At 57.8% G+C, this 21,915-nt stretch overlaps 6 protein-coding genes and 1 non-coding gene across 7 annotated transcripts, besides 2 other annotated features; 5 read left to right on the forward strand and 2 right to left on the reverse strand.

Moving 5' to 3' along the window:
- Positions 1-1,443: 1,443 nt before the first annotated feature.
- SCP_t0213600 lies at positions 1,444-1,536 on the forward strand. The gene is made up of 2 exons: positions 1,444-1,480; positions 1,502-1,536. It is a non-coding gene; the product is annotated as a tRNA-His (tRNA).
- A 1,510-nt stretch (positions 1,537-3,046) lies between these two features.
- Positions 3,047-3,083: a sequence feature (amino acid sequence was deduced to be 'Pseudo' by tRNAscan analysis;~tRNA-OTHER).
- Positions 3,084-3,105: 22 nt separating this feature from the next.
- Positions 3,106-3,140: a sequence feature (amino acid sequence was deduced to be 'Pseudo' by tRNAscan analysis;~tRNA-OTHER).
- A 6,227-nt stretch (positions 3,141-9,367) lies between these two features.
- SCP_0213620 (predicted protein) lies at positions 9,368-13,603 on the forward strand (the record flags this gene model as incomplete). The annotated part of the gene is made up of 4 exons (XM_027755268.1): positions 9,368-10,282; positions 10,348-10,881; positions 10,946-11,882; positions 11,955-13,603. The coding sequence occupies 4 exons, from the start codon at positions 9,368-9,370 to the stop codon at positions 13,601-13,603; spliced, it is 4,035 nt and encodes a 1,344-aa protein (XP_027611069.1).
- A 354-nt stretch (positions 13,604-13,957) lies between these two features.
- On the forward strand, positions 13,958-15,513 carry SCP_0213630 (Peptidyl-prolyl cis-trans isomerase-like 4; the record flags this gene model as incomplete). The annotated part of the gene is made up of 5 exons (XM_027755269.1): positions 13,958-14,090; positions 14,146-14,535; positions 14,598-14,986; positions 15,039-15,094; positions 15,144-15,513. The coding sequence occupies 5 exons, from the start codon at positions 13,958-13,960 to the stop codon at positions 15,511-15,513; spliced, it is 1,338 nt and encodes a 445-aa protein (XP_027611070.1).
- A 361-nt stretch (positions 15,514-15,874) lies between these two features.
- Positions 15,875-16,567, forward strand: SCP_0213640 (predicted protein; the record flags this gene model as incomplete). The annotated part of the gene is made up of 1 exon (XM_027755270.1): positions 15,875-16,567. One exon carries the CDS (start codon positions 15,875-15,877, stop codon positions 16,565-16,567), a length of 693 nt encoding a protein of 230 aa, XP_027611071.1.
- Positions 16,568-16,783: 216 nt separating this feature from the next.
- SCP_0213650 (Delta-1-pyrroline-5-carboxylate dehydrogenase) lies at positions 16,784-19,046 on the forward strand (the record flags this gene model as incomplete). Its single annotated transcript, XM_027755271.1, has 12 exons — positions 16,784-16,840; positions 16,885-16,992; positions 17,059-17,337; positions 17,395-17,480; positions 17,530-17,615; positions 17,677-17,958; positions 18,023-18,109; positions 18,164-18,305; positions 18,359-18,441; positions 18,495-18,595; positions 18,650-18,732; positions 18,797-19,046. The coding sequence occupies 12 exons, from the start codon at positions 16,784-16,786 to the stop codon at positions 19,044-19,046; spliced, it is 1,644 nt and encodes a 547-aa protein (XP_027611072.1).
- Positions 19,047-19,381: 335 nt separating this feature from the next.
- SCP_0213660 (hypothetical protein) lies at positions 19,382-20,034 on the reverse strand (the record flags this gene model as incomplete). Its single annotated transcript, XM_027755272.1, has 4 exons — positions 19,382-19,501; positions 19,572-19,637; positions 19,697-19,862; positions 19,910-20,034. The coding sequence occupies 4 exons, from the start codon at positions 20,032-20,034 to the stop codon at positions 19,382-19,384; spliced, it is 477 nt and encodes a 158-aa protein (XP_027611073.1).
- Positions 20,035-20,438: 404 nt separating this feature from the next.
- Positions 20,439-21,750, reverse strand: SCP_0213670 (Short-chain dehydrogenase/reductase tropG; the record flags this gene model as incomplete). Its single annotated transcript, XM_027755273.1, has 6 exons — positions 20,439-20,531; positions 20,585-20,907; positions 20,960-20,991; positions 21,042-21,239; positions 21,298-21,484; positions 21,537-21,750. 6 exons carry the CDS (start codon positions 21,748-21,750, stop codon positions 20,439-20,441), a joined length of 1,047 nt encoding a protein of 348 aa, XP_027611074.1.
- Positions 21,751-21,915: the final 165 nt, after the last annotated feature.

Below are 21,915 nucleotides of genomic sequence, written 5' to 3' on the forward strand. Positions count from 1 at the left end.
GGACCCCGAAGTTGCGTGCTATACTTATGTTGAGCATGTATCAATTGCTATCGTGCGTACTAATACCTTTCATTCATCTTTTATATACCATTGTGTCACCGCATTATTTGCGCGTTGTTTATACAATAATTATTTACTCATACCATGTGAGTTGTGTGCATTGGCGTACCGTCATGGCCGTGAGTTCGGTCGCGATAAGCGCATAGGAGCTGGTTGAGAACAATGGTAGACGATCGCTCCCATGAGTGATAAACTGGCGCTCCGAGTCCGATGTATTGATATGGCCCCAACTCGAGCAAACGAGTCTTCCTGCGGAATGAGGGATCACAGCAAAGTTTCAACTCGTTGCCCCGGGTATTTCTGGTACGTGTATCTGTCGGCCTTACCGTCACTGTTTTCCCACTCACCGATGGGCATTTATAGCGTCCTGCACATCACGGTGAAGATTCTGACAGCGACGTCTCGTCATCTCGATGTCTGTACCACAAGTCAAGCGGATGAGAGAATTACGATTGAGATAATCAGGCGACCCAAGACAGCGATGGCAATGAAACGCTTACTCGGAGCACGCGCGACGCGTTAGTCACGTGAAGATGCTCAGTGACTTGTGGGGCGCTTTTCTGCGGGCCAGCGGCGTTTCTTTCAAGTTCTCATTAGTCTGAAAACTAGAGGGAAAAACTAGAGAGAGAAACTATGCACTATCAAGCTTGCTTCGGTGTACTGTCGACAACATCTAGCAAGCAACATTTCCGTACACACTGTCTTGTGGCTCCCACGCGCCGGTGGACTCGGCAGTTTCCAACCATCCTTGGAATCGCTCTATATTCAGGCAGATCGCCTTTGGAGACGGAGCACTCGATTGTTCATACTGAATTATGGTACTTCTACCTCGCAGTGAGTATTGCTCCTCGGGGTATATAGTGACTTCTTATTGCACCTTCAGAGTGTTCAGCTGGAGGAGTCATCCGTCCAGGTGTGCAAGTATACATCGAGCTCGTCGCTGTGCATGGAGCCAGTTCCCCCCAATGAATGGCTTCTCCTCCGAAACTGGATATCTGACGTGTCAGCGCTGGTGAACAGTTTAACCAATTTAACTTGCCTTGCCATCGTGCTCCTACTGCACCTCCTGTTCAGCTTGCGCAATTACTTGTGCGTGCATCCTATTGCACTATCGCCACGAATTGGCTTCTGCGTTATTTTCCTTTACCGTAGGCTCTCACCGGGATTTTGACAAGATAACGGGCTATCCAAGCACACTTCTCTCTGGCGGCTCAATCTCGACATTGTGCCCGGATCGGTTAATTCACGGGGCTCGTACTTGTCCGAGTGTCTGTTCATTGCAGTTTCCCTTCCTCCTCGTCGCTCAGCGCAAAAGGTGATTTTGTCTGTTCACAAAGCAATGAATCTTCGCAATGTGGTCAAGGTGCGCACATTTTCTTTGTCGTTCCTATCGATTAGTGGTTAGATCATCACGTTGTGGTTGGTGTGTGCCAAATTAGAACCGTGAAGACGTGGGCTCGACTCCCACTAGGAACATGTCATGAGAGGTAGAGGGAATTTTAATATTTCCTTCCACTTTCGTACCGTGAGCATCGTCATACTTTTGCTGAATTTCTGATGCTCGTTTTCCATAGGAGTATTCAATTATTATTCATGGGTCTCTAGATGTTTCATCAGTTTGCTTTTTACTCGGAACGAATGATGGCATCCTCGCAGGGTTACGAGCGGATCAGGTCTTACGAAGGCGCCTTACATGAGCATAGGCGCTTACCTCTCGGTGCTCAAGGGTTGTTCTGGTCTCATAACGGGCTCTTGAGTACTATGAATTTGCCTCCATGAGGTCTCCAATTATTCTGCACCTTGCGAACTACTTGACCGTCCGCAGGCTTGGAAGTGCTCGGCATCTCGGCACCTTACGGAGACCACCCGTGTGTTGTTCGAAGTGTTGTCGCGGAGCACTTATTATCCCCTCTGCTTCTGGAGTTCGATTCTGTGCCACGAAACCTCGCAGTAGGAAATTTTCTAAACTACGCGCTGGAGGATGGTGGTTCTAGATCGCGTGTGGTGCGTGCTCTCCATCTTCAGGGAGAGCTAGTTTAGACGTTGAGTGCCATTTGCTAAGGAAGGCTCTACCCACAGATATATCCGCTGTCGTACGGATAACAAAACTGCGGCGCGCCATCTAATCTGTACGATACGGTGGGTCAAACTGTCCGCCCTCGTTTAACTTTTGGTGCCTAAAATAAATGTTCTGTCCTTGCCCTCGGCGTGACGACACCTCCCGCCGTGATTCTGCCACTCCTCGTGTGTTTGGTCTGCACGCGTGGTGGTTCAGCATGGGCTGCATCACACGTAGCATTGACGGTCATAATTCTTTCCCGGAGTTCTGTCAATCATGTGGGTTGAGCGCGTCGGTTTTCTCGCTCTTCCATTGCAAGCTTTTCAGCGGTACCTGTCTCTCCCGTGCTAGGCTTGACTGGAACCGTCTTCCGTTGCGTCTCGCGCTGCACGTACATAATGTACGCCAAGACTGGCGGGCACCATTAAACCTCGAGGTTGAGCTTCCATGCACTAGCTGACGGGCACCACCGTCCTCTTGGCCAAGCACGAGACATCCGCTGTCGACGAAAGTTGGCAGGGAATCTGCGCACGCGGCTCGCATTGTGCCGACGACTTCTGTGTTCTACAGGCACGACTGAGGAGCCCAGACGAGAAGCTACGCATGCAGCCGGCGTAGTACACAGTCCTGCGCGTGCCAGCCGTCGCATTCTCGAGCACCTGTTGTTCGGCTTGCAAATTGATTGTGCGTCGTATCTGACTCATTGACTCTCGTGTCATTTCTTTCCTGTAGGCGCGCTCCGGGACGCTGACAGGGCAAGAAGGTGGACCACCCAAGTTTGGTGGCTGAATCTCGATATTCTGCTCAGATCGGTTGGTTCACGGTGCTCGCACATTTTGCAGTGCCCTTCCTCGCTATGGAGGATTTTACCTATTCACGAAGCACGGAATCTTCAGAATCTGATAGGGACACGTTGAGTTATGGTGAGTTCCTTTGGATTAGTGGATAAATCCTCACGGCGTTGTTTATATCATCGCGTTCAAGCATCGTGAAGATGTGGGTTCGAGTCCCACAAGGAACATCGCAGTGTAAAGCTTCAGTTTTCTTCGATTCTTCAGTTTGCCCTGATCCCGTGAGCCTAGTCGTGTTTTGTCTGCAACTTGTTGAACTTCATTTTCCTTACTTAGGGGTCTTCAGGCATTATTCACGGAGTCCTACTAGTTCCAACCATATGGGCCGAATGAGTGATGGAAATCTCCCGGTGTTATGCGGATCGGGGAGCTCGAGGCGCCATGCACGAACATGAGCGCTTATCTCGCGACGCTCAAGTTTTCTGGTCTCATACGGGGTTCTTGCAAAGTGCTGCTCAATTGTCCTTCTCGACACGGCTGAATCAGACGCATCCTGCATCTGGACCGCTGGCCCTTCCGCAGGCGACATGAAAGTGCTCGGTATCTCAGCATCTTACAGAGACCACCTGTGTCGCTCCAGCCGCTGTTCGACAACGGTTTGAGCAACACAGCTGGTCTCCGTAAGTCGCAGGCCACTTGTTTATCCTCTCTGCTTACGACTCGAGTTGGAGGAGCCCCTCGGGATGTTGAGTTTCTGCCACGGATCCTCAGTAACTTGGGAAATTTTGTAAACTATTCGCTCAGGGACTGCGGCTCTGAAGCGCGTGTGGCGGGTGCCCTACGTGTTTTATTTTCCATTCGTGCGACTGACCAGTGACCTTGGAGCAGGCTAGGTTGACGCATGTGGTGTTTTTCCGCCTACTGCGACCCCACAACTAGGTATGCCTGTTGTCGTCTCTCGTATGATATTCGCAGCTGAGCTCCGTCGATTCGTTTACATCAAGTCACAGCGCTCCGTCTTGTACGATGTTCTGTGTCCATGTTGTGAGTCACCACTGTCCTCCGTTTTCTCACTGTTGGTGGCTGAGATAGGTGCTCTGTCCTTGTCCTCGGCGTGACGTACCGTTATCGTCTTCCAGGACACGTCTGGTCTGCTACTTCCCGCGTGTTTCGTCTGCACGTGTAGTGGTTCATCACGGGCTGCAGGACATGTGTTGACTATCACAATCCATTCTCGGCTTCTGCCAATCGCGCTGGGTTCGAGCGGCGCGGTTCCACCGTCTCACCGTCGCGCGGCGGCCTTCTCGCTTCTCCATTGCCAGGTTTTGCCAGCGATACCTGTCTCTTCCATGCTAGGCTTGATAAACGTCTTCCGCTCCCTCTCGTGCTGCCCATATACAATGTACTGCCAATGACGGGTAACACGTCTATTAAACATCGACGCCCGAGCTTCCATGCAACTAGCTAAGGAACCCCCCTCAGTGCTCTTGGCTAAACACCCAGTACTCGCTGGCTGTCTGTGGAACTTCTGGCGTTGGCGGGGAATCTGGGAACGCGGTGCGTTTCCGCGCGCCGACGGTTCTCTGCGCATACAGGACGACGGCGGAGAGACGAGCCGCCCGGAGGGAAGAATATGTAGGTATTCCCGGTGCACCTTTGGGTGCATGCACGCGCGCATCACTCTCCACGCAGACGGTGTCGGTGAAAACCCCTTGCGCTCGCCGTGCCTCCAAATCTAAATCCTCATCATCCTCATCATCATCGCGTCCGCGACCCCCGCCCACAATGACACACACCCTCCAGCGTCAGCGTCGCCCCCGATCGCTGCGTCCCGATCGGCGTCCCCAGGCCTCCTGCCATGTTATTGCGTCATTAATCCTAGTGTTTGGGGCCTGCCTTATCTCCCGAGCTGTAATCTCTGCATAATGCCACATCGGACGCCCGATCGCGATTTGAATTGGGTGTGTGTGTGTGTGTGTGCGGGCGGTCTTGTGGCCTCCACTTTTTGAGTGCGACGGCGCGTAAGTCGAAATTGAAATTCACGAGTTGAAGCCCCGGCGGCAGAAGGTGCCAGGAAGGGGCTGCTCCTCGACGAAGTGCGACCTGCGCGGCGTGCGTTCCGTCATGCGACCGAGATATATTGTTTACTAGTACGGGCGCAGGGATGCATCCGGATCCCTACCAGCCACTGCCGCAGAGACGTGCTGCGGCACACGACTCGCCGATTCGCGAAGTTTGTGGTTCCTGTTGTCGTTCGAGGAGGGGGTGAATTCCTGAGGCCTGAGCTCTCAGGAACACAGGCGCACCAGAAATCGGGGACGACCGCCATGAGATAATTTAGTCGCGGGTGGTAGGCGTCGTTTCGCACAGGAGCTCGCGCTCGGATCGAAAATTTTATTATTGTTCTTTTATAACTGGAACGCGGGGAAAGGTGCGCTGGAGCCGGGGGTGTACGCTCCCGGCGTGTAATGGGCGACGAAGCTGGGGAGAACCAGCAACGCACGAGACACGGCGCAGGGCCAGATGATCGACGCTCGGGCCCGCGAGCGGATAATTGTTGTCCACTACTAGGGTGACGTACAGGGGAGAAGGGGTGGGGGGGGGGGCACAGGAGACAGGAGAAATCGCGCGCGCGGAGGGGCCGTACACGTCCTCCAGCTCGAGACTCGGAATGGACTGTGGATAGGCGAGGAGGGTTTGGGGAGCTCGAGACGTTCGTAGGGCTCCGTCGTTGGTTTAGAGGGTGGAGGCCTGCGCCGGCGCTCAGTACTCAGTTCGTGACGTCGACCCTTCGCTGCAAAGAACGTGTCGACACCGCTCCCACTTCGCGTGTTGCTGGATCTTTCGATCGCGCTGCGGATGGTGCCGTCGCGAGGCGACGTACGAAGCGTATTCTCGGAGGTTGTGCCAGTGCGCGCCTGTGCGACATTCGCGCGACATCGAGCGCGATCCCGAGTGCAGTGCGCGCTTGCGCCGGTCGTGCTTGAAACTCGGGAGGTGACTTATATACGGGCCTCGGTACGTTCTGTCCGAGATGGATGACGTCTCTGGGATGTGGCGAGAGCTGTTGGGGGCGTGCAATTCGCTGTTGGTTCAGAGGAAGGCAGGGCCTGCGCCGGCGCCGGGTTTTCGCCTGTATACGACATTCGTTTATACGAGCTTCGCAGACGATGCGATCCCGAGTGCGCGCTGAGACGGCGTGTGCCGGCCCCGGTCTCATCCTTCGAGGCGGGATATACCAATCGCGGGTTGGGTTCACGCGGATATACGAAATTGCTGACATCCAGGTTCGGAGGTGATGTGATCCCGAGTGCGCTCGTCCTTGAAGGTGGCTATTGTATACGGCGGGGGTTGCTGGCACACACCTGGAGGACTCGCTGACGCTGTCCGTGTCTGGCTTGGCGACTTCTGCGTCCATCGGTTGTCCCGAAATCCGTGTGGTGCAGACGTGCCACGACAGGGGAAGATGTCGGTGGGTGGTGCGGTGTGAAGGTTTGACAGCACGCACCGTGCGGAAGTGGGACGTAAACTGACCAGCGCGTTCGGACGCAGCCGCCGCCGCTGCATAGAATTGAAATGACGTAGACGAGACGACGCGAAAGGCGCGGGTGGCTTCATCTCCGAGCCCCGCCCTGCCCGAGAAGTTCGGAGGGGGGGAACGGAAGGCTGCGATGTCGCGGCGGAGCGCGCGAGGACGGAATATATTGCCCCGTTGGGAGAGACGAGTAGAACCTGAATCATGATGCATGATGGGTGGTCGCTGGCGGACGCTGGGGGCGCTACAAATTTAAAGCGGGGGGCATACTGTGATTGCACGGCGCGCGGTGGTGGCACTGGCGCGACACGAGGGATCGATGGAGGAATGTCGGGAAGCGTGGGAGGGCCAGGGTCGGGGAAATTGGGTTGGCGGGGAAATAGAGTCGACTTCTGAGAAGGGAAGCCTGGCTGCCATAAGCGGCTAGCGCGTCGCAAGAAGGAAGTGCGCTGGATCGGAGGACCGGGCCGAGATCGGTGTTGCGGAGGCAAACGCGTCGAGGATGACGACAGCAGACAGGAGATGGCATCGAGAGCAGTAGTACTGACAGCGTGGTGGTCTCCTGAGGGGAGAGGTGTCAAGGAGAACGAGGGCGGCGTCGAGGAGGGAGTGAATAGGCGTAGCTGCGGAGAAGCCGAGGAAGATCGTTGGTGCGGCGCTTCTGATGGACACGAACGTGCAGGCGCGTCCAGTGCTCTCCTAAAACATGCCTCATAGTACCCTCCTCGTTCGGAATATCATACCCCTCGTCCTCTCCTCTCCTCTGCGTACGCGGCACACTCGCGCACCCTGGACTTCCCTTCCAGATCCTCGCACCGTCTCCCCGCGCTTCCTGATCGCGAAGGACTTCCACTCTGCGATCCCCCACGCGCGACCGGTAGTTCTCTTATTCTAGTGTCGACCACACGCACGCTCCCTCCTTATCTGCCACGCCCGTCCTCGCTCCTCAGGCCTGCCATCCACGGGGCTGACCGCCCTCTCAACCATCTCCTCTTCCCCTTCTCTCCAACCTCGCTCCACACCCCCCGCCCCTTCCCCTTCGTATCCCACTGCCTCCCTCCTCTCTCGCGTGGTCCTCCCCGGCTACCCCGCTTTTCTCCCTCTCTTTTTCCTCGCTTCTGCGCGTACCCACAAGCCGTCGACGTTGCTTATTATCGTCGCTTGCCGGTGCCAGCACGTTCAGCCTCGTTGGGCCTGCCTATCGGTATGTCCTTCCTTCTTCTGGTATCCCGCCTTCTCGTTTTCTCCTTCCTCTACCCCACACCCCCCTTCACATATGCATATCTGACACCTCCCTTCCCGTGCGTTCACGTTGCCCGCCTTCTATCCATCCTTCTTCCGTCCTTTCCCACTTGCTGCCTAGCAGTGCCAGCCACCGCCTTTCTCTCCCATTTCTTCGTCTGCTCTATCATCCGCTCACCCCGATCAACCAGGGACGAAAGCCGCGCCATCGCTCGCGCTCTACTATTTCAGGAGGGAAAGCCAGTGATCGTTTTCTTTCGAGCTGAATGTGAGTTGCCTTGCCGTCCGTTGATCCCTTCCTTTATTTCCTACCCTGTACTTTCGGCACAATTTACGTCTGTCTCGTTTCCTCCATCCTCGACCCCACACCCCACAGGCCTTTTCGTATACGCATACCTGACACCTGCCTTCCGGTCACTTTTCGTTGCCCGCACTTCTTTACGTCCTCGTCCGTTTGTCCGTCCCTTCCCACTTGCTGCCTGCTCCACCTGTAGCTTGCAAGACGACGTTTGCACCCCTCTTCTCTCTCCAGTTTCTGCGTTTGCCTCTTCCTATATGCATATGTGACACCTGCCTTCCGGCGATTTTTTGTTGCCCGCCTTCTACGCGTCCTTGCCCGTTTGTCTGTCCCTTCCCATTTGCCACTCGCTCCGCTTGCTGCTTGCTCCCCCAACTACCGCTTGTGACTTTTGCACGTCTCTTCTCTCTCATTTCGTCGTCTGGTGCTCTATCCCCGGCTGACTCCTTTGACCAGTGTAGTTGCTCGTGCACTGCGCACCGTTTTTTGCACGAGAGGAAGCTTTCTTTGGAGCTAGATGTGAGTTGCCTTGCCGTCTGTTTTTCCCTTCCTCTGTTTCCTACCCTGTACTTTCGGCACGCTTCTTCATATCTGACTGTGGCCTGCTCCACGCATTGCGTGGTTTCTGCCGATCCCTTCCTTTCATCGTCTTTCATTCCCGCCTCCCTGCCGCTTCCCTATCACGCCGTGATGCGGTCAATGGCAATACCGACACGTTAGCTCTGAAAAACGTCGGCCGGTCTTCCTGCAGTCGCGCACTTTTCGGTTCATTGCCCTTCCTTCTCATCTTTCTTTCATAACCGGCTGCCGCTCACTCGGTAGATCGTGCTAGCATTGACGCGGTAGAACTCCACGCAAGGGCGAACATCAAAAGCCGCTTTGGAGGAAACTTCGAAGGTGTGTGCACCGCGCCTCCTGTGTCATATTGCTGTCGGGGTGTCCGTTCGTTGACCTGCTTCTCAGATACCCGCTCGTCCGCTCTCCCGGTGTGCGCTGTGTCGTTCACAGGTGCGTCTGCTCGTTCACCGCGCGTTGTTGACCTTATCTTTATCTTCGGTGCTAGTTAAAGTTATTCGAACCTGCGCTCCGTGTGCGCAGCAGTCCCCGCCATCTGCGGAGACATCGGACACGACTTGATCCTGTATCTCCTTTCCGAGCTCTGGGGTTGTCATCGGTATGCCCCCTCGTATCTCGACGATCTCCCGCCGCTGACGTCGGCTCCATCCCTTCTCCGTCCGAAGCCAGCTTTTCACAGCAGCGCTTCGAAGTGCGTCACAGCTCTCGTGCCGATATTCGCTTCCTCAAATTCTCCCCCGTCAGTCCCATCGCGCATCTGGCTGCGAACACCACCGCGGCGCGTCCGGTACCCATCAGTGCGCGCGATGGAAGTCCTGTCCTCGCCCGCTCCCCCCTCCCCCCCGCATCCAAAACCCCATGTCCAGCGCGCGCGCAGCAGCAGCCGTCCCAAGCCCGACGTGCTCGACTCGATCCTGCTCAGCACGTCCACCCCGTCCTCGCCCACGAAGCGCATCGCCGCCGCGCACAGCCTGCTGTGCCCGCGGCGCGCCGCGGAGCACGCGCGCGCGAGCGTGACGATGTCGCCCGCGACCGCGACCGGCACGCTCCGCGCGCCGCCGCCGCGCAGCAAGGCGTTCGTGCCGCTCACGCCGATCATGGCGTCCCCCGTGATGACGCCCGTGCCGAGCGAGGGCGACTACCTCACGCGAGGGGAGCATCCGACGCCGCCGCCGCGGTGGACGTCGACGCCGCCGACGCCGCCGACGAAGCACGCGTTGCCGGGCCCGAGCACGGAGCCGCCGCGGCGGCGGAGCAGGAGCGGCGCGCGCCCGGCGTCGGTGGCGGTTTTCCCGCGCGTGGGCGCGGGGGACGCGCCGGCGCGGAGGGACCATGACCCGTTTGCGGGGGTGGTGCCGCGGCGCGCGAGGAGGATGTCGTTGCCTGTGAATTTGGCGAAGGCGTTGCCGGCGCTGCCGCGGAGTGGGAGTCCGTTGAGGGTGGAGGTGGAGAAGGAGGCGCGGGCGCGGGAGGGGGAGGAAGAGCAGGAGCAGGGGAAGATGGGGGCGAAGAAGCTGTTTCATCTGGATGGGGACGAGGATGAGGAGGCGGAGGGGGAGCGGCGGTGTGCGGCGTTGGAGATTGCGCAGGCGGAGTCGGTGCTGCTGCTGGAGCGGGAGAGGGAGGAGCGCGTTAGGGCGGACACGCGGCGGTACCATGCGCTGATGGAGCTGCTCACGACGGAGGTCGGGTACCTGATGGACCTGCGCGCGCTGGTGACGGTGCGCTCGCGATGTGCCCCTTTGACCGCTGATCGCTGATCGCTGATTGCTCGGTGCTTTCGTAGGTGTACCTCGAGCAGCTGCGCGTGCTGACGGCTGCGGGCTCGCCCGCGTCGCACAGCCAGAACCCGACGCCGACGCCGACGCCGCTTCCGTCGCCGGCGCGCACGTCGCCGCCGTCTGCGCTCTCCCTCCCCGCCCTCGGGCTGGGACGCCCGCTCCCTTCCTCGCGCTCGTCCTTTCTGCACGCGTCTCCCCTCCCCTCGCCGTCCGTATCGACCAACAACGACCTCGGTGCACACCCCCACGAAGACGAAGCGCACCCACACCCCGAGTCCTGCCCGGCGCCTCCCCTGCAGCGCCCGTCGCTGAAGAGACGGAACGCGCGCCGGCCGCTGCTGTCTGAGGACGATGTGCGGAAGGTGTGCAGGAACGCGGGGGAGCTGCTGCGGTTCCATGACCGGTTCGTGGAGGAGCTGCGGAGGGCGGTGGGGCCCTTGGGGTTCGGATCGGCGTTTACACAGGACGATGGGGGGAGTGGGGAGGTGGAGCGGGTGGACGAGGCTGCTGAGCTCGTTGCGGGGAAGTTTGTGAGCCAGGTGAGTGCGTTCGTGATATACGCGCCGCTTGGTAAAACGTTGAGTGTTTGTGTGCTTTGGGCAGGCGGCGGAGTTTGGGATATACGAGGCGTTCTGCCCCGGGCATAGCGAGGCGGCGGGTTTGATTCGGAGCGTGCAGGAGACCTACCCCGCGGAGTGGGAGGCGTACGAGCAGCGGTGCTCGCTCCTCCTCGCGGGCCCTGCTGAGACTGCGTCCCCTGTTGAGGAGATGGCGGCTCCGCCCTTGCCGCCCCCACCACCGCCGCCGTCGTCCTTCCGGTCCCCGAAACGAAAACGCAGACACTCGACGCCGTCCCTCGCGGTGCTCGACACTGCCGCGTCGCTCCCCCAGGCGCTCTCTGCCCACGTCGTCGCCTCGCCCACGCGCTCGGACTGCGTCGAGGCCAAACGCGCGCGGCAGGGCTCCGCCTCCAGCGCCGCGTCCGCCTCCGCGAAAGCGCAGTCGCGCCTCAAGTTTCTGGATTACCTCATCAAGCCCGTGCAGCGCATATGCAAGTATCCGCTGCTGCTCGACCAGCTGCGGTGCCGCCCGCCGGGGGGTGCGGCCGTGGAGGGCGCGAGCGAGGCGATGCGGGTCGTCGTGGGCCTGGTGGACCGCGCGAGCGAGCACCGGGTGCACCTGGTGAAGTCGGCGCTGATCGCGTGCCGCGTCGCGTTTCAGCCGCCCCCCGTGCCGCCGCTCCCCGGTGGTGCGCCGGTGTCCTCCCGCCCGACGTCGCCGCAGCGGGTGCAGCATTTGACGCCGGAGTTTGTGGCGTCGCTGGGCCCGTGTCACCTTGCGGGCGCGCTGGATGTGGTGCACCATCCTACGGCGCTGCATGCGCCCAGCGGGACGGTGCGCGCGAAGTATTTGGGCGCGTTTTTGTATATGGGGGGTTATCTTGTGCTTGTGAAGGTCACTAAAGGCGGGAGGGTGTATGAGCCTCGGTACTGGTTTTCGCTTGCGGGGTTTGAGGTTGTGGATGAGGAGGACGACGAGGGTGAGTGGGTTCTGTTGTCGTTGCTGTGATGATTGGGCTGACTGGGATGATTGGGGTGTTGGGGCGTTTTAGCGTCGTTGCCGTTCTCGTTCCACCTGTGCGGGCATGGCCATGTGTTGCAGCTGGCGACGGCGTGCCAGCAGGAGAAGATGATCTGGATGTCTGCTGTTCAGGAGGCGCTGTCGGTCGAGCCGGCGTGGACGGACGAGCCGCTGTCGAGCTTGCAGGCGGACAAGGACGATCGCGAGAAGAGCGTGCAGTCTGCGCCTGCGATGGAAGAAGGCCCGGAGTGGAACTCGCCGATGCCCTCGCCCCTCCCGACCATCCAGTCGCTCTCAGAGCTCGAGAACCAGGGCGAGAACCCTATTGCTGAGACCGTGCAACAGTCCAGGAGCCGGGTGGAGGTGAAGATGTCGAGGTCGCTCAGGCTGGAGAGCATACACCGACAGGAGCCGGCGTTCGCTGCGCTCAATCGCCGCTCGTCTACTGCCTCCGTGAAGGCGTTCTTCTCGCCCATGGCGTTTGAGGGCCCGACTCGCATCGCGCGGCCGTCTGCGCAGACGCGCCAGCACACGGACCAGGGCTTGCACGATGTCTTTGCGGAGAATTGCTCGACGGCGCGCTCGCAGGCGCTCATGCGCGAGGACGAGCTGTTTCAGGTGCGTAAGAGACCTGGTGCGGGTATGGCGCGCTCGAACTCGGGCTTGAGCATCACGGGCGCTATGGGCTTTGCGGCGAAGCGTCGGTATGATAGCGTGCTGCTGAACCGGAGGAAGAGCTCCATTGATGGATCGGTCGAACTCCATAGCGAGGTTGAGGGCGGGAAGAGCTTGACGACGTTGTCGAATAGGGCGAAGTCGTTGACGAGGCGGCGAAAGAAACAGCTCCCGTCGATCGTCCCTGCTGCGTCCAACCTGGCGAAGGTGGATTCTGAGGTCGAGATGGAGACGCCTGTCACCCAAAGCCCGGGTACCATTCTTGACTCACCGTTGCTCCGTTCGCAGTGCTCTTCTGCTACCTCGTCCAATGCTGGTTCTGCCCTCCCGAGCCCCGTCGACACCCCACTCCCGCTCCCGCTCCCAGACGTACCCCAGGAAGCGACCCTCCGCCAGTCAGACGTGCTCGTGGTGCGCGGAGAAGACTACAGGCCCAAACGGACCCGATCGATGGTCGATAACGTGCGGTACTTCTTCCACTCCCACCCAGAGTCCCCGACGTCGTCATCTGGCCACTCCTCGCCTACGCCGCCACTCGTGACGCCGGAGCCGGAGCCTGAGCCTGAGGCGCCTCCGAGCTCCTTCATGCCATGGTGGCGCAAGACGACGTTGCGCCGCCGGGTGCAGAGTTCCCCCGAGGTCCCCGGCGAGGAGCCGCAGCAGGCGGTTGCTGCGGGTCGGTCGTCGGAGGATAATCATAATTCTTTCCTTTGGAAGGTCCTGCCTGACAGGCCCAAGGAGGAACCCGCGCATACTGCGATGGATGATGATGGTCAGGCTGGGACGGCAAGCTCACGCCGAGGCACGGATACCATCCCTAGTCGGCGACGATCCCTCCTGGTGCCGTCGACGTTCTTTCGCGAGGCGAGTCCGCAGCCAACACCGTCGGCGCCGCCGCCTGCGATGCCTGTCGCGCGGAAGACGCTGAAGAGCGTGTTGTTCTTCCAGCGGTCGAACTCGTTCACGCCCATGGATTTGGACCGGACACACGAACCTGACCGATGATCAAAATTATTTATGCCCCGTCGTCTCCCTATATATGCTATTTCACACAGCTAATCTAGTTCGTGACTTTATTCGCGCTTTGCATTTTTTTTTTTTGCGTTGGTAGTAATCCTTCCGCCCCGCCCATGATACTAGTTCAGTCGGTACACGCGGACGTTTCGTAGCAGTTCTCCTTCATGCATGATAGATCGTTCATGTATCCTCCCAGCAGTTCACGCAATCATTGTAGATACCCTGTATCAATTTCAGCAGTTCATGCACATTTTGGCGTTCTTGGAGGGGTGATCACGTGTTGTCGCTGAACTTTGAATTGAAGTCGACCCCGACCACGACGAGCCTTCGTTGTGTCCGACCATGTCCGTTCTGTTCGAGACGTCTCTGGGCGACATTGTGATTGACCTCGAAGTGGAAGCGTGCCCAAAGACATGCGAAAACTTCCTCAAGCTGTGTAAGGTGTACTACTACAACCTGAACGCGTTCTTCAACGGTACGTCGTATTCTCGAGTGACGGCGCGACGCTAGCCTCACACGCTGGTCTGCAGTATCCAAGGACTTCCTAGCGCAGGCGGGAGATCCGTCTGCCACGGGCACAGGAGGCGAGTCTATTTGGTCTTTGATTGCCTCCAAGCAGGGACAACAACAACAGGCCCCGCGCTACTTCAGCCCCGAGTTCGTCCCGCGCCTGAAGCACAAGGCGCGGGGCACGGTCTCCATGGCCGTCGCGCCCGCGATCGACGGAACGCGAGGTGGCGGCTGCGGGAGCCAGTTCTTCATCACGCTCGCGGACGAGATCGACTACCTGGACGGGAAGCATGCCGTGTTCGGGCACGTCGTCGAGGGGCTGGACACGCTCGAGAAGCTCAATGAGGTGTTTACGGACCAGGAGGGCCGGCCGCTCAAGGATGTGCGCATACGGCATGTGGAGATTTTGGGTGCGTTGCTGCTGCACAGTGTCCTTCGTTTGGTGAGGGAGCGCTGATGGGATGGCCTCTAGATGATCCTTTTGAGGACCCTCCGGGGCTGGTGGTCCCGGAGTCGATCCCTACTAGTCCGCCGGACAACTCCACGCGCATCGCAGAGGACGAGGACCCGCTTGCGACGCTGCCTGAAGAGGAGGCGGAGGCAGAGCGGCGCAAGCAGGCCGCGAGGGCCTCAGCGCTTACGCTTGAAATGGTCGGGGACCTGCCCTTTGCGAACGTCCGACCGCCAGAGAACGTCCTCTTCGTGTGCAAGCTGAACGCTGTAACGAGAGACGAAGATTTGGAGCTCATATTCTCGCGATTTGGAACCATCATGAGTTGTCAGGTGATTCGAGACAAGAAGACGGGAGATTCACTCCAGTATGCGTTCATTGAGTTCGATAAACGAGAGGATGCGGAGCAGGTGTGTGCGTTCAGATGTTCATATTGTGTGAAATCTGACGCGTCGATGTTAGGCGTACTTCAAGATGCAGAATGTACTGGTCGATGACCGTCGTATCTGGGTAGACTTGTACGTTGTAAATTTACCAGTGTGAGGGCTCACTGACACTGTCCCTCAGCTCACAGTCTGTTGCCCGTCTCAACACTCATTGGTCAAACGACATCAAAATTGGACCGCGCCTCGGTCGCGGAGGCGGAGGTCGAGGACGAGGCGGTGGATTCGGCGGGCTAGAGAATCTGGAAGAGACGCGAAGGTACAGAGAGGGTTCGCGCGGTGCTGTCAACGGGTACGGGATGGTTTTCGACGTTCCTGAAGACCGGCATCGTCGTCGTAACCGCAGCCGAAGCGTCACTCGCGACAAGGAATACGGGAGACGATCGAGGTCTCCCCAGCATAGAGACCGTGGAGAACGCGAACGTCATCGGAGTCGTAGTAGGGATCATAATAGGCACTCGAGGGATCATTACGATCATGACCGTCGACGCTGATGGGGTCACCTGTTGGAGGTTATTCGACAGAGGCTCCTTATGGGACGCTGAGTGGCGGTGTGCGCTGTTTCTACTCGCCGTTGTTATGCTCACTCCACCACTTTTGACCAGTTTAGTCCGATGTCGGCTTTATGTGAGCCAGTGGCGGCTGACCCCGATTTGTCTTGTCTCACTCTACGCCATATAAAAGCCAGGGGCATTTATCCACTCCTAAGGAAGAACTTTCTCGATGCCTTTCGAACCTTGCGAACCCTTTGACTTTGCGGACGCCGATTTGGTGTTGCGCTCCTCTTCCGATGAAAATCTGGAATTTCACGTGCATCGATGTATCCTCTCCGTCTCGTCTCCATTTTTCAGACAGATGTTCACCCTCCCGCAGCCTCTGTCGGCTGATACGGATGCTCCCATTTTGGAAGTGTCGGAGAGTCCGACCATATTACAGGCGCTCCTGTCGTTTGTGTATCCCGTGCCCGACCCGCCGATTCATTCGCTGGATGAGCTAACGCCCATCCTCACCGCGGCATTCAAATACGAGATGACGGGCGTAATCGAGCAACTCCGAAAGGTCCTCGTCGTCCAGCATTTCCTGAAGGAAAACCCTACTCGCGTATATGCCATCGCTTCGCGATTTGACCTGGAGGGGGAAGCGCGGACCGCATCACGGTACACGCTCGCCGTGAATATTCTCGATTGTCCGCTACACGACGATCTCAAATACATCACTGCATATGCGTATCACCGCCTCCTCGATCTTCACCGCCGACGGGCGGAGGCTGCCCAGGCGTTGCTGCGGCTACCGGAGGAGGTGAAGTGCATGCGGTGCAATGGGACACAGTACCTTGCTTTCAGTCCACCAAAGTGGTGGCTGGACTTCGACGTGCGGGCGAGGGAGGAGCTGCGGGTGCGACCCACGACGGAGGTGGTTTTCTCGTTGGCGTTTCTTACGCGGTCGGCGCAGGCTGGGTGCGAGCGGTGTGCCGGGAGCATCCTTGATGCTCACCATTTCCTGGAGAAACTGAAGAATAGCATTGACGAGTTGCCCTCTACGATTTGACCATGGCGGCTTGGTCTTTCTGTTTGCATTGCACGGACGCTTGGCGATAAAACTTATCGTTGTTTATTACCCGCGTAGCGTACCTGCGCCTTGTACCTGTTTCTACTCTATCTAATCCATCTCCTTGACTCGTCTATCGCTTCCAAGCGCCCACGATCGAAGGCCCACTCATAAGGTCTGGTAGCGTCCATGTAGCATTCGCAGTTCCTCTCCACCATGTCGACACCCCAACTGGCAAACTTCAAGCTCCCGGCTTGTTATAATGAGCCCATGGTGAGTCTCAGCCGCGCAAAGTGTTCGCATCTGACCGCGCGTAGAGGAGTTATGGGCCCGGCTCCTCTGAGCGGAAGGCCTTGCAAGAGGCCATCGCTCAGATGGAGAGCGAGCTGCCCTTCGAGGTGCCATGCGTCGTGAACGGGAAGCCGGTGAGTGGCCATATCCATTGCTCTTACTCAGATCTGCCCATCGAGGCTGACCCTATCTCCCTTCAGGTAAAGACAGGGAAGCTTGCAAAGCAGCCCATACCCTCCGAGCACGCGAAACACCTCTGCACGTACCATGAAGCCGACCAGGCGACTGTCGCCAGTGCCATCGACGGCGCTCTGGCGGCCAAGGCGGAGTGGGAAGCCATGCCCTGGGGCGATCGCGCTGCCATCTTCCTCAAGGCGGCCGATCTGGTCAGCGGTAAGTACCGCTACAAGCTGATAGCTGCCACCATCCTTGGCCAGGGAAAGAATGCCTGGCAGGCGGAGATCGACGCTGCAGCAGAGGTGTGTCGCCTTCGTACTCGTTCTCGGTCATTTCACGGAAATAATCGCTGCTACTAGCTCTCGGACTTCCTCCGCTTCGGGGTAAAGTATGTCGAAGAGCTGTACTCTCAGCAACCGTCACAAAACTCGCCTGGCTGCTGGAAGTGAGTGGAGATCTAATACCGTTCTCAGTTTATATTCATTCCACGACAGTCGCGTCGAGTACCGTGCATTGGAGGGCTTCGTCCTCGCAGTGTCGCCATTCAACTTCACTGCCATCGGCGGTAACCTGCCAGGAGGTGAGCGGCCCAACGACGTATATCCCAGCAAAATCTCAACGATACGCACTCCTATCTCCAGCACCTGCTATGGTTGGTAACACCGTCGTGTGGAAGCCCTCGCCCGCAGCTACGTACGCCAGCTGGCTCGTCTACCAGATATTCCTCGAGGCGGGAATTCCCTCGGGTGTAATCCAGTTTGTCCCCGGCCCTCCCGCAGAGGTCGTCGGGCAGTGCATCGCACACCCGGACTTCGCCGCGCTGCACTTCACCGGCAGCACGTTCGTGTTCAAGCAGCTCTGGAAGGACATCGCGTCGCACGTCGACACGTACAAGAGCTACCCCCGCATTGTCGGCGAGACGGGTACGCCGCTGCTACTATGTATTATCCCTTCCTTTGAGTTGTGCCGTTCATGCTACTGCTCCAGGCGGGAAGAACTTCCACCTCGTACACTCCTCGGCTGAACCGAAGAACGCGGTGATGCAGACCATCCGGTCAGCTTTTGAGTACCAAGGTGTGCACAGCGCCAACGGGGCGTTGAGGGTGCTGATGTTGATGTCAACGATAGGCCAGAAGTGCTCCGCTCTGTCACGGCTGTACGTCGCGTCGTCCGTGTGGAACGCGGGCTTCAAGGACCTCCTGCTTTCTGAGATTGCGAAGCTAAAGGTTGGCAGCCCGAAGGAATTCACCAACTTCGTCGGGCCCGTCATGTATGTTTCTCTGATCGTTCCTCATTGAACATCTTTCTGAGGTGGGCGTGCAGCGGTCGGCCTGCGTTTGACAAAATTACCGGGTATATCAGGAAGGCCAAGGAGGCCGGCGGAGAGGTCCTGATCGGTGGTAGCGGTGAGTATTACAGGCAGCTGAACGGTCACCGTTCGCTCATGTCGTCATTGGAGGTGACGACTCGGTTGGATACTATGTCCAGCCCACCGTTATCCTCACGAAGGACCCGAAGTCTATCACCATGAGAGAGGAGATCTTCGGACCCGTGCTCACCGTGCGTGCAGACTGGCACTTTTGAGTTCCTCACCTTAAGGCAACGGTCTGGTAGGTCTTCGTATATGAGGACAGCGACTTCGACAAGACGCTAGAGCTGATCGACACCACGACCGCCTATGCTCTCACCGGGTCAATGTAAGTCCCGCTAAGTCCTGCCAGGCCCCAGCCTAGCTGGCCCGTACGCTAACGTCGAGCACAGCTTCGCGCAGGACCGCAAGGCGCTGATCCACGCGACGAATAAGCTACGCAACGCGGCCGGGAATGTGTACTACAACGAGAAGTCGACGGGCGCGGTCGTCGGGCAGCAACCATTCGGCGGCGGGCGCGCGAGCGGGACGAACGACAAGGCGGGAAGCATCTCCATCTTCTACCGCTTCGTCTCGCCACGCAGCATCAAGGAGAACTTCCTCTCGCTCGAGAGTTATACGTACCCGTCCAACTTGGCGTAGGCCTCCCGTCTCGCTGTAGTGGCCCTTCGAGAACTATGGGGTTTACGATGTGCTGAAAGAAAAAAGGAACGCTGTTGTAGGAAAGTAGTCGACAGAATGCCATTGTTATGCAAAAATGATACAATATATAGCTCTAGATCGTGCACTGTTTTGAAGGTGCCGGATGTACACGATGACGAGATGGGCGCACTGTGTTCAGGATCGCGATTCGGCCAGCCGGAGAGATCTTGGTGAACATAACGTTGAAGCGAAGTCGAAGGGAAAGGGCACAAAATGACGTCACAGCAGATCGAGCAGCGTAATCCAAGATAGAGGATTGAAGCGCACGTTGCCAGTCAAGTGTCCTCTGGCTCAGGGATCACCGCTCGCCGCAGAGGGCTTGGCCCCACGCCCACGCGGCTACCAGATACAGCCTGGTGCCACGTACGGTTGCGAGCCTGAAGGGGCCTGGCAGACTGGTGGTCATGAGTCAAACAACAGTCTGAAGAAGGGCGTCTGGTTATCATCCACATAGGAAACACTCACAGCACGTTGGGCCGACTGGGGCAGCGGTTGCGGCGGCGGAATCGGCTTTGGACGCCTGCTGGGATTCTGGACGAAGTTCAAAGTGAGTGGTATGCGTGTTACCGCGACACAAAGGGGACGCTCACCAAAGCGAAATATAGCTCTACCGCTGCGGCACCTTTCAGAGCTGTGAAATCCATGTTTTCGTTCAGACTCAGCAACTTCCTGAAGACGGCGGCCACAGTGGCCCTCGTCTGCGCGACATCATTGACATCCCATTCCGGATCTTCTTCTCCAGAGTTCATGGTAGAGCTGCAAAAGTTAGTTAGGAGGGATACTAAAGTCGAGATTATACTTACACAACAGAGAATGCACCGTCAAGGGCGTTCAGGATGTGCTGCTCGCGCTCCGGGGTGGGCCGCGGAACGTCAGGAGGGAGAGCTTCACCGTAGAGCTCGTCCGATGTTATCCCCAAGGTGCTCATCAAATGCCAACACAGTGTATGGCCCAGGAAAAATACTTGGAACGTTGGTGATGGTGCTCGAAGAGGTGGAAGAGAATAGGCGAGTGAAGGAGGCGAAATAAATACTTACTCACAATAGGCGCCCATAAAGTAAGAATACACACACGTGATGAACGCGTCGTCCGCCACATACGCGCTTTCCGCGACTGAGCCTCTCCTTCCGTAGCGGTTATTCTCTGACAGAATCGACCCTTCGAGTGGCTATTTGTGAAGAAGCTCTCTGGCTTCAAAATCTCTCCGCGATACCTCGACATGCGTACCCTCCATAGCGATCAACCGCAGACTCTGTGTGCAAGGTACTCCGAGAAATCCCCGATGCCAATATGAAAGTAGGACCTAACAAAAGCTGAAAGCACAAGACGGGACTAAGTCGACTGTCCCGCCGGAGACGATAGGTACTCAGAGACAATCTGCTTCACCCTAGGATCGACTCCTTCGAGTATTTCCAAAGTCTCAGTCTAAAATAAGGTCAATTCAGCACAGGTCCGTCACAGAACTCAGAGAAACACACCCAGACTCTTCCTGCAAGAGCCTTGCCCTCCTCCGTCCGCAAATAGTCGCTTTCTTCCACAACCTTACACGTACTGACGAAGTGCCCGTGGAACGCGCGCTCGTCCGGGTCGATCACGGAATGTACCAGTGTGCGGCTGCCGACCTCGGTCGTGCGCGCGAAGATGGCCTTAAAGCTCCTAATCACATATTTCTTCAGGGGTCGCTCGTCGGCTTCGCGTGTGAGCTTCGAGTGGCAGAAGCCTGGGTTAACGGCGAGAACGGCGACCGGGGTCGGTCGTGGCAGACGCGCCGCCAAGGATTCCACGAACATCACGCCGAGGACTGAAGATCATAGGTCAAAACCTGTCATAGGTGAGGGGGTGTGACTGCGTACGTTTGGAAGTGTAATACAGCTTGTCCATGTTCCTGTAGTGAGCAGTCAGTCCTAGCGTCAGAAGGTCTTCTAGTAGGCTTACTTCTGCGTGCAATACTTTGGGTCACTCAGTTCTTTGACGATATTCGGTGACTTCTTCACGTCATCCAGAGTGGCGAGGTAGTGGGCGTCACTGGAGACGATGAGAAGGCGTGATGCTGCATCGGCCGTAGCCGACTTGATCAGAGTAGGGAGTAGCAGAATGCTCAAGAGCGCATTGGACAGATAGTTGACCTGCAGACTTCAGGCACTTTGCATAAGCACGAGAGCGCGTTTCTCAAGTTGAACAATAAACGTACGTTTTCTCCCATCCGTCTGAAGTAGGAGCATAGATACTAGTCGCTACCCCAGCATTAATGAGCAGACTGTCGAGCTTCGCGTTACCACCGTCCGCAATTTCATCAGCAAATGCCCGAACAGAGTCGAACGATGAGAAGTCGACGAGCGACAGAGACAGCTCGCCGCTGTTAGCGCCATCTCCTATCACTGTCCGGGAAGTTACAGAGACGCCGCAGACTATACGAGTTGTTCGACTCACACTTCTTTGCCTCCTCCCCCTTTGTCGCATCTCTGCTGGTCACGACGAGTCTATCTGGTTCGAGCTGCGCAAGACGTTTGGCAGCCTCGAAGCCCAGCCCGACATTCGCGCCGACGACGACGATCGTCTTACCCTTCAGGCTGCCTGTCGGAACAGGGATATCGGTAAACTGCTCGCGCAGGAAACGTATAGCGTTTTTGATGACACCGGACATGGCGAACGGCAGGAATGCTGGGGGCTCGGTGGTCTCTGAGATTTATGATGGCAGGTCTATACCGTGAGCTAAGTCGAAGTGGCGTCGTGTGACGGCGATCGCGAGCTGCGCCGCTCCAAACCACCGTGCGCCATAGCCGAGCTTGTCGACGGTCGCGTACGTACG

The sequence above is a fragment of the Sparassis crispa genome, assembly GCF_003851025.1.
Source record: "Sparassis crispa DNA, contig_000001F, whole genome shotgun sequence".
Classification (NCBI taxonomy): Eukaryota; Fungi; Basidiomycota; class Agaricomycetes; order Polyporales; family Sparassidaceae; genus Sparassis; species Sparassis crispa.